The sequence below is a fragment of the Schistosoma mansoni genome, chromosome 7, assembly GCF_000237925.1.
Source record: "Schistosoma mansoni strain Puerto Rico chromosome 7, complete genome".
NCBI lineage: Eukaryota > Metazoa > Platyhelminthes > Trematoda > Strigeidida > Schistosomatidae > Schistosoma > Schistosoma mansoni.
The window spans coordinates 9,045,152-9,056,883 of NC_031501.1; the positions used below are offsets into that span (position 1 = coordinate 9,045,152).

At 37.8% G+C, this 11,732-nt stretch overlaps 1 protein-coding gene across 1 annotated transcript in view; it reads right to left on the reverse strand.

The window, feature by feature from the left end:
- Smp_139350 (putative nuclease sbcCD subunit C) overlaps positions 1–11,732 on the reverse strand; it is a gene marked incomplete at both ends in the record, with an annotated part of 81,825 nt that overhangs the window by 54,063 nt on the left and 16,030 nt on the right. Inside the window, 3 exons of the mRNA XM_018798785.1 lie at positions 3,424–3,549; positions 6,420–6,508; positions 8,272–8,379. Coding sequence (XP_018653693.1) covers positions 3,424–3,549; positions 6,420–6,508; positions 8,272–8,379 — 323 coding nt within the window. The remainder of the gene's footprint in view (positions 1–3,423; positions 3,550–6,419; positions 6,509–8,271; positions 8,380–11,732) is intronic.

Sequence of the window (11,732 nt, forward strand, 5' to 3'; positions counted from 1 at the left end):
CAGATGATATTGACGGCAGTGTAATGGGTTCCCCTGACTACAAAATTCAGGTGTTTGATACACCCGGTATCTTAGAGCCTCGTGCTCGAACTTTAAGTGAACGACTTAGCCTTTGTGTCTGTGGAGCTGTGGACTATTCATCTCTTCAACCAGGTAATAATTCATTCTTTACTAAATAACAACTCCTGATTTATTTTAACTACGTTTTCCTCTCTCTTGCATATAGTTGTCGTTTAATTATAAAAAGTTACAGTTTAACTAAGAATATGAGAAACCGTAACACTTTTACTCAGATTTTTTTCACCAGTAGTTACTCGTGGACAGATATGTTAGAGGAATATAGATTGGATTAAAGCACGTTCCGTTCAGGGTTGTGTTGGAGCACGCTTATCCAATCAACGCTAGCAGATACTTGTAGAAGACTCTAGAATCTTCTCATGTAAAAACTATAAATATACTAACGTTTATATTATTGTAATTCCTACTTCTACCTGCCCTTGTCATTTGGGACTCAATCTCGTTCCTATTCAACTGTGTTCTGATTTAGGGACCATCCAGTGTTTCCAGGTTTTTCATGGTGTTCTAGCTTCAATTGACTCATGATTTCAAATATATAAAAAAAATTACTAAAATCTCCACAAAACCCCCTTCTGATATATGTTATATCCCGAAGAGAATAATGAATGGTAACTCTGAGGACTATTTATGGACCAATGTGATATATGTATTTCCTATTGTATAATTATTAAGTAACTTAAGTATTTACATTAATGTTCCTTTTATTATGAGCTTTATTTTGACCCATAGACTATTACTGTACAATTTACCAATCCTGAGGTATACCCAGTCTATTAATTACTACCTCCCACATTCACAGCCACTTTTAGCTAAATCTTGTACAAATGTTATTTTCTATTTTATGGTACGATGTGATCTGTTTGTTTGGTATATAAACAAAATATGTTTGAGAATAATGATTCATATTGCAGAGGCTGGTATTGGTGTTTTGGACTTAACTGGCTAGGCTAGGCAGATAACAGGACCGACAAGTACTCTAGACTTCTTGTACGGGTTTCATGTGTCATTGGTTCGATTGATAATTCATTGTCTCTGTAATAGGCTGACACAGGTTATAACAATATATAACTGCTATGTTGATTAAATAGGCTTCGAATGTCCATAGATGAGTCTATGCCAACTCTTATATATAATTCTATAGTTAATAAGTATTATTATCATTATTGGCTTTATTCAATATTATATTTTTAGTACAATATAGAATTTGAAAAATTCCCATATTGGGATTTAGAACAACATCAGTCAGTCAGTCAGTCAGCTACAACGTAGAACCAGGCACACATATGCGTCGGTCCAAGTTGTCATATATGTATAAGCGAACAATATTGTTTTCAATTAGATCCTCATCAGGCTAAACAAGATAATTATCAGAAGGGGTTTTGCGGAGATTTTAGTAATTTTATAGTTGAATTGATGAGTTAATTGAAGTAAGACCATCATAGAAAACCTGAAAGCACTGGACTAAAGGATAACTTACCTGGTTATGCCACTTCTATGTGTATCTATGAATTCAGCTGCTCCTATGGAGAAAGCTATATTGAGTGCACTACCAGACAACTGAATCAAAGAGTTAGTGAACACAATCCTTCATGGTTAGGAAAAGGTGCTGTAAAGACAATACGCAGCTCGGTTCTTTCACACTTGATCGATAGTGGTCATATAGTAGACAGAAGTAATTCATTTAAAGTTATTTATCGTATTCCTACTAGTTTTCCTTATGCAATTCGATCTCGTTTCTTACACATAGCAGAGGCTATAGGAATTCATAGATTAACATATGCATATCGGTGGTATTTTACATCATTATACATGTGAGGAATTGGGTTGTACAAGTAATAACTAGTACATTTGTACGACCGACTAATCAATTTCAGAGAATTCTATATTGTACCAGATTATAATATTGAATAAAGCCATTAATAATAATAATAATAATAATAATAATAAGTAAGCTATGTTGATACAACTCATAGATTGAGATTGACAATTGAGCACATCATACAGTAAATCAATTTGTGTACAGTTCATTAATGCCCGCAAATGCCCTGGTGCGGACGAGAGTGGGGAGAGTCCGCTCTCCCTCTCCAAATCCTCTCACATGGCCACGCGTATATAGCCTTTGTCAGGGAAGTCCTACTCACTGCCTTCTCGTGGTATTACTGTTGTTTACGAAATTGAGAGGACAAAAAGCGAATGTCCAGCGCTTTAACCGGGTTGATGGACACGGATATCCACCTAGGGGGGTTGGCAAACCCTGATTACAAATCAATGGTGCACATGAGCTCCAGTATCCTGAAGGAACAAATGGCGTATGAACCAATTGTTGGTCACCGGCTACCATGGAACTGCATCTCTTTCACGATGCTCTACTGCCTTGTGGATAAGACCGTTCGGTCAAAGGCTCCAAGTATGGCCCCCTAAGTAGACCACCTGCTTCAGTTTGGGCACCTGGGCAGTATCACAGCCCTCACAAAAATCAAATGAGATTTGTGCGGCGCATATATATCTGGTGCTTCTTTGTACCAATATTTATGTGCTTAAATAGATAAATAAATAATAAGTAAACAGTTCATTAATATGTTGCCTTACATACATAAAACTGGATTCTATGGTCAGTTAGTTGACAATAAAACCACATCTAATCAGTTAATCATAATTTAAAACAATCTTGCTACAAATCAGGGATATTTTTTAAAGGTACACAATAATTTAACAACCCTACGATATCTTATTCATACTAACAATCCAAAGTATCAAATCCATCTAACTATGCACCAACCATGTCGAATGTGAGACAGTTATACACCTTAGGTAATGGAAGATATTTGAGCAAAATTGTGAATGGATTGGAATTAGACATTAACACTATTGGATCCAGGTTCAATGATCTAAAGGTTGAGTATTCGCACGTGAGACTAAAGATATTTGGTTTAGTTGTAGGATGTGAGATCGTTAATGCGCACTCCTGAAAAGTTCTATACTAGGATATAACAGCTATCCAGTATCTTCTGGTTTAGGTAAGATCTCTTCATGATTTATAACTAAGAAAACTGTGTAATCACTACAAAATCATAGGCTTATAAAATGTATCTATGTTCAACGAAATAATAGTTGAATTCATAAGCCAATTCAAGCTAGATCACTATGGAAAACCTAGAACACTTGAAGACTGTCTCGTCCGAGTATAGAACTTCTCATCAGTGTGCACCCACGATCCCGCCTCATAAGACTCGAACTCAGGACCTGTCAGTGTCTCATGCGAACGCTCAACCTCTAGACCATTGAGCCGTCACTAAACATCTTCATAAAACCCCCCTTCTAGTTTAAATGGTAAAACATACTTACATCAATATAATTTAAATTATTTTCAAATTGACTTTGTAATTCACCCAAAAGTGTGATACAATTTTCTTTAATTAAATTTTCAATTTCATCCATTGAACCGATGAGTTTACGATCTAATAATTGATTCTATTTATTATAACAAGAAACAAAAAAAAGGGGGGAAGAATGACTTTTCCTTTAAGATAATTGAAATGATTAACTATTTGAAAGAAGAAAACTAATATGAACATAGAAACAATGAAGTCATAACAAACAATGGGATCTATTTTGGGGGACGTTATTTTTGTGCCTAGTTTAGTCTACAAGCCATAAGCTTTCATTTGATGTATGCTTCATTATTGTACCTTTTTCCATTCCAAATCTATTGTAGTTTAGATGTAACCTTAAGTACTCTACTTTTCGATCCTAACGCCTAGTATTGGACATAATTGTACTTTCAGAAGGGGGTTTATATAGTTGAAATTATGAGTCAATTGAAGCTGGTTACTCAACTTCTTAGATTGGTTGACGTTAGATATTAACACCGTTGGATGCCGACCGGCTCAGTGGTCTAGTGGTTAAGCGCTCGCGCGCGAAACTGATAGTTCCTGAGTTCAAATCTCGCGAGGCGGGATTGTGGATGCGCACTGCTGAGGAGTCCCGCAATAGGACGAAAAGGACGTCCAGTGCTTCCAGGTTTTCCATGGTGTTCTAGCTTCAATAATGTCGTGGACTGACTGAAGTACGACAATAACACCGTTAAATATCTGCTCAGTGGTCTAGACATCAGAAATTCACGAGCGGGACGGAGGGTCATCGGTTTGATTATGACGTGCGGGGTCGTTGATGCGGACCACTGAGGAGTCCTATACAGGGACGAAATGGTCGTCTAGTGCTGATAGATTTCCAATTTTGGTCTAACATTGATCGGTTCATGACTTCATTGAGACAAACGGTAAAATACACCAAATAATTACCTTCACGATAGGTTGTAAACTTCTAGTGGAGGCGTTTCAGTACATTAGGCGCTTAATATACTTGATTAGTCAGTTAACATAAATCAAAACATAGCCACTCACTTGTGTAACGGGCTTTTGAATCAAACTGTACTAGGTTCGAGTTCAAGAGTGCATATTAACTCATTCTGGGATGCAGTTACATCCACCTAAGGACGAGTCCAAAAAAGGACCGAACGCGTGTCCTTGATTCCAGTACTACCCAACATCCACCGCTGCATAAAATGCTTGTGATTTAATGACATTATCGAGGTAAATCATATAGGATGAACATAGTCCAAAAGAGATTGATCAATTGCGGTCTTAAACATAAGTGGGAAGATTCAAACAATCAATGCATATAATTAAAATCGTGAGTCAATTGAAGCTAGAACACCATGGAAAACCTGGAAGCATTGGACGGCTGTTTCGTCCTACTGTGGGACTCCTCAGAAGTGTGCATCCACGATCCCGCGATAGACGGTGTTTGCTAACCCTATTCTCAACCCTCTTCGCTTTATCCGGGTTTGAGACCGGCATTAACTCTAAAAAGGCTTCAGGCTAAGTTTTCAAAGTTATACAGTTCAGTGAACTCCCGAAAAGATGTCTCATAGGCAAAATGGGAAAATTCCTACTTGAAATAAAATGCCAAAAACAAAAGATTAGAATGAATAGTCTCTCCAGAAAAAAAACTGTTGACTTCAAGATAACGTAGTCCAAAAGTACTGTTGTGATGAATGAGAACACAAGTAGGGAGAAAGCTCTTTCATGACATATGAAAACCATACGTTCAATACTTCATTTGCAAATCCTTCAACAATTAATCTCTGTTGCCGTTCTCTTCAATTCGATCTTCCTAACCTTCTGCTTCCAAGCATCTCACTTTTGACCAATCTTAAATATTACTTATGTTGATATAAGTGGTTTACACCACATTGTCACTCCCCATAAGAAACTTTGAAGTTGAGTTCTAAGTAGCTTACTTACTTACTTACTCCTGTTGGAGAAACATAGACCGCCACTAGCATTCTCCATCCAACCCTGTCTCGGGCAATCCTTTCCAGTTCTCCCCAGTTGCTATTCATCCCTTGCATATCTGCTTCTATTTCCCGACGAAATGTGTTCTTTGGCTTTCCTCTTTTCCGTTTCTCTTCAGGACTCTAAGTTAGTGCTTGCGTCGTAATACAGTTTGATGATTTTCCTAATGTACGTCCTGTTCACTTCCAACGTCTTTTCCTAATTTCCTCTTCAACTGGAAGCTGGTTTGTCCTCTCTCATAAAACGCTGTTGGCTGATAGTATCCGGCTAGTAAATGTTGAGTATTTTGCGTAAACAACTGTTTATAAATACTTGTACCTCCTTGACGATGGATACAGTAGTTCTTCACGTTTCAGCTCCGTACAGTAGAACTGACTGTCTTGACGTTCGTATTGAGGATTCTCACTTTCAAATTAGTTGACAGTTCTTTTGAGTTCCATATGTTTTTTAATTGTAAAAATGCTGTCCTTGCTTTGCTAATCCTCGCCTTTACATCTGCATCACATCCTCTTTGTTTATCAATGATGCTTCCTAGGTACGTGAATGTTTCCACATCTTCCAAAGTTCCGCCATCAAGTGTGATTGACTTGGCGTTCTCCGTGTTGTATTTGAGGGTGTCGCTTTTTGCTTTGTGTATGTTGAGGCCTATTGATGCAGAGGCTGCTGCTACATTTGTTGTCTTCGTCTGTATTTGTTCGTGTGTATGAGATAGGAGGGCTAGGTCATTTACGAAGTCCAAATCATCTAATTGATTCTGAGATATCCATTGTATTCCGTGTTTCCCCTTAGATGTCGAAGTCTTCATAATCCAGTCGGTCACCAAAAGAAAGAGGAAGGGAGAGAGTAGACAGTCTGGTCTGACTTCGGTCCCTACTGGAAATGTTCTGAGTAGATCAACAGAAAATCAATCACAGCCTATGCTATACTTAGAGAACTTTGAAATATTCTTAGGTTTCTATGGAAAAAAAATCATTGACAGCTTACTTTCATCTGTTGAATTTGATCGATACACTGTTGTGAATTATCTTCATAAGCTTTGTATATGGAGTTCAAAGCATCTTGATTCATTTCATCTATAGAATAAATAATGAAAATGATTTATTTTAGTTTCTACTTTTCATAAACTAAATATGCTGGGTCGTTTAATACATTTTCACTTTCACCGCCTATTGTCATTTGGTATCTTTTGCCGACTTTCCTCTCTTTTCTATCATACGCAGCACAACTCTCACCTAATACTTGGATTGTATTGTGTATTACCTCAATGTCTGGAATTCACACGTTTCTTTTTCGGCAGGTATCGTCAAAGATTGATTGATGTTTGCAGTAACTACTAACATCAATCATAAAAGTCTGATCAGTCAGCGTCCATACCACACCTGCTAGACACAAGACCATCTGTTTCAAAGAATCATGATTGGCTACTTATTCAAACATAGTTAAATGTCACTTGACTTGACTTGGCTTAATCGTATCGAGACAAACTCGTTGACACACATATTATTAGTTTGTCACGCAATAGTTTTATGTATTACTTACTATGACATTATTTCCTTCAGTTTAAGGTTATTAGCCTTAGAATCCGGTTACGAGTATGCGCTGTTGAGGAATCGTGGAATTAAAATGAAACAACTTTTCAGTGGCTTCACTGGGGATCGAAACCCAGGGCTGTCGGATCTTATTAGGGGAACTTAAGCTACAGACCATTTGGTTGGCTTTCAATGATTTACATCTCTAATCCTAGTCAATTTGTAGTAATGCTCAACCATTTTCATGCTTGTTTGTGGGTTTTTAGTAGTCATCTAACTAAAGTCAGTTCTATAATGTGATTTGAGGTAACCGACAGGAAACCCCAGACCCTTGTTTTGTGCTATTTCGGCACTTATCAGTAAGGTATACCTGTAGTCTTGAGAGAATTGACTCTCTCTAAAAAACTTGTTCTTGTGTCACCCAACTTCACAGCCTGAAACATTATCGCTGAGCTACTTAGGTCGTGAATGATCTCCTTTAGAAATAATTCTTCACAACTGTTTGGTGACTACTGACATATTTGTCAAGTCTAGTATCAAATTCACCAGGGATCATCGATTTCCTTAAAAGTACATTTATACTTTACTGACAAGTGTCAAATAGTATGAAATCTAGATCGAAAAGGGTTTTCTCTCGATCATCTCTAATCAATATATTAGATCTCAATACACTGCACGATATGTTGAATCACTTAGACTGGTGACTACATTACAACTTGATCAATACAATTCAAAGTCAAACTAAGACAGACTCGATATGCATGACATTGGTCACCACACAGTGATTGATCGATTGTGAAATCAATCCTTGGTGTAAAACTAAAAAAACAAACTATACAACTCTTTGAATTCACTTGGTATTGTTTGTTTGAAACTTCCCATTGATGCTTAGGAATGAAACTGTTCAGTCTCTTATTGGCCATATGTGCATACTGTGTGTATTGCCTCGATAATAGTCTGAATTCACAAGCATTATAAGCAAAGATGGACAGTGACTAGCAGTGGAATCCAGTTTGACGCACGTTTCGTCTTATTTGGAACTCGTCAGCTGGATGTACCTTCATCTCAGAGTTGATGTTCACCCTGGGACTCGAACCCAGTACCTTTCGCTTCAAACGTCATCACGTTATCTACTTAGCTACTGAGTCCTGATAGTCAACTGCTTGTGCCATGGGGTGAAGTCATATTCACTTGGTGTTGTATACTTGTATGTTCCCATTGCTATTTAAGACTACAATTGATCAGTCTCTTATACAATCTCTTTATACTAAAACACATTTAATAACTAAATATGAAAGGTAACATACCCCATTCAGTAAATAATTGTTTACATTTAACATTCCAATTTTCTAGAAATTCTTCCATATTATTTGATGGTATCAAGTTTTCACTAGAAAGAAGATTATTGAATGATTCTTTAGTAAACTAATTAATCTATAAGATGATTAGCAATAATAAATAATTTAAGAATGGGTAAAATGCCACAGATGTCAAGACAGTTCTACTTTATGGAGCGGAAACCTGGAGAACTACGAAAGCCATCATCCAGAACATACAAGTGGTTATTAATAGTTGTCTACACAAAATACTTCGGATCCGATGGCCAGACACTATCAGCAACATTCTACTGTGCGAGGGAACAAACCAGATTCCAGTGGAGGAAGAAATCAGGAAGAAGCGCTGGAAGTGGATAGGACACATATTGAGGAAATCACCCAACTGCGTCACAAGGCGAGCCCTCACATGGAATCCTGAAGGCCAAAAGAGGAGAGGAAGACCAAAGAATAAATTACGCCGAGAAACGGAGACAGACATGAGAAGAATGAACAAAAATTGGATAGAACTAGAAAGCAAGACGCAGGACAGAGTGGGTTGGTCTATGCTCCATTGGGGGTAATAGGCGTAAGTAAGTAAGCCACAGAATCAGTTACAATGATTCAAGCCTATTTACAATTTTCTATTCCTCTGAATATTGAATTTCTTTCAGTTCTTTCAGTCAGTCAGTCAGTCACAACTTAGAACTTCGTACGTACGTACATCAGTTTGAGTTGCCATCTAGTTTTTTATGGAATCATATTCCCACTACTGACTGCTATTACAATTGTTTCAACTTGCTTGGTATATAAGTAGTTCCTTATCCACCTCGTTGTGCTATTTCTGTAGGATGATAATTTGATTGGGCTGACCGACTAAATAAATAGGAGTGATTTCAAATCTCATAATATTTCATGGAAAATATGATTTTTGGATATCCCAATGAGTAGGAAATTGTGTTTGTGACGTCTCGTAACTTAATGTAAGCCACTTTTTCAGAGTAAATAGCATAATTATCCTGATCACGGACCGATCTAAGTTAGATAATCATAGAAAACCTAGAAGCACTGAATTGCTGTTTCGTTCTAGTATGAGACTGCACAGTATTATTCGTCCACGAATCCATAGTCGGAAACTGAACCCATGACTTTAAATTTTTCTAGGGAAATCTTAACCTTAACCAATTAGAAGTGACCAGACGATAAGGTCACTCAATGGCAATCAGAAATGACCTGTTCGGTAGCCTAATTGACTTTCTCTTACACTCTTGTTTTCTTGCTTAATTAGTCACTTCGGGAGTTAGAGCGTGGCACATCATTTATCAATAATAAGTTTTGGACATCACCCAATAAAACACACATACAACGAATTTCCAGTCAGTTCTTTAATAATTAGAAAACAGTATTCATAAGTAGATAGTTTATAGAAGAAAAAACAATGATGTTACCAAGTGTAAACCGATTGTACATATTTGATGCATCTACAACAGTCTTCTACAGGCTACCCTGTCTTTTAGTCGAAAATGAAACGATATATTTATATACTAGTTCTTATGGATATAAATTATCCGTCTTCACGAACTTTTGTCGGGACCCGAATAGATTTTAAAGAGTCCACACATTGTATTAGGTTGGATTTACGTATCTAAAGTTAAGATTCAAGGGTCGGGGTTAGGATTGTCATCAGGGGCCCACAAATGCCCTGCTACGGCCGAGAGTGGGGAGAGTCCGCTCTCCCTCTCCAAATGCTCTCACATGGCCATGCGTATATAGCCTCTGTCAGGGAAGTACTACTCACTGTAACCTCGCACCAGGGGTATTGTTTACAAAATTGAGAGGACGAAAAACGAATGTCCGGCGCTTTAACCGGGTTCGAGGACACGGAAAGTCCATCTAGGGGAGTTGGAAAACCCTCATTCTAAACCAATGGTGCACATGGGCTGGCTCCAGTATCCTGAGGGAACAAATGTTGTATGAATCAATCGTTGTTCACCAGCTACCATGGGACTGTATCTCCTCACGATGCTCCACTGCCTTGCGGACCAAACCTTTAGGTCAAAGGCTCGGGGTGTGGCTCCATTCACGAAAACCACCTGCTTCAGTTTGGGAACCCTGGCAGTATCATAGCCCTCACACAAATCAAATGAGATTTGTGCGGCGCATATATATCTAGTGCCCCTTTGCATCAATATTTATGTGTTTAAATAATAATAAATAATGTTGTCATCACGACTATATGGATGAGTAGCTTTCACCCAAAGATCTAATAAGTACTAAGTACTATGCAGAGTTACTTCTAATATTTGTTCTTTGCAATTTTTAGATTTTGAGCAAAAATCTAAAGGTCATTTGTTCGATTCTGACTAGTTTTGTTCTTATACGATACTCCTACCATAAGTCATCTGTCTATATGATAATTTCTCGCTAAAATAATCGTCAGTCATTTCCTTGGCTCTGATAAGCACTGCCAGAATGTAAAAATCTGTACTTAACTAAATATGAAAACTTATTGATGAGTGACAGAACTCTATACTATCTGATATTTTTCCCATGAATGAAGCTTTATAAATGATATTATCAATATTATTTATACATGTATGAGCGAAGATGGATAGTGACTGGTCATGCACAGACTAAATTGCCACACTACGGATCAACGTGGAACAATCAATTGAGTGGAATTCGTCACTATACATCAACTTCATTGATTATGAGAATGTGTTTGACAGTGTAGACATGAGAACATTATGGAAACTTCTTCGACACGATGGAGTTCCCCAGAAGATTGTCAAGATTATCCAGAACTCATACGATGGACTACTGTGCAAAGTACACATTGCGCAGAGAAATAGGAGCAGATATGAAAAGGATGAATAGCAACTGGAAAGGATTGTCCAGAACAGGGTTGGATGGATAGTACTGGTGTACAGTCTGTTCTTCTCCAAGAGGGGTGTTAGGCGTAAATACGTAAATAAGTAATGGATAGTGACCGGCAGTGGAATCCAGGATGCGCGTTTCATCCTATTTGGGACTCGTCAGCCGGATGTACCTACATCTCAAAGTTGATGTTCACTCTGTGACAATCGGAGGATACATGTAAAACAACACCAACTGAATTTATTCATGTATTTAGTTTTGAATATTATCGTCTTTTATGATGCCTGATTGTATATATTTAGTCAATCAGTCAGTCAAATACAACACAGAACATGACACATATGTTCATTGGTTAAATTTCTCCTATCCCATCACCACAACTGGATATCATTGTCATTTAAAGATGATCAGAAGGGGTTTTGTGGGGATTTCAGTATTTTCATAGTTGAAATCATGAGTCAATTGGAGCTAGAACACCATAGAAAACCTGGAAGCACTAGACGGCCGTTTCATCCTATTATGGGACTCCTCGGCAGTGCGCATCCATGATCCCGCCTCGCGAGATTCGAACCCAGGTC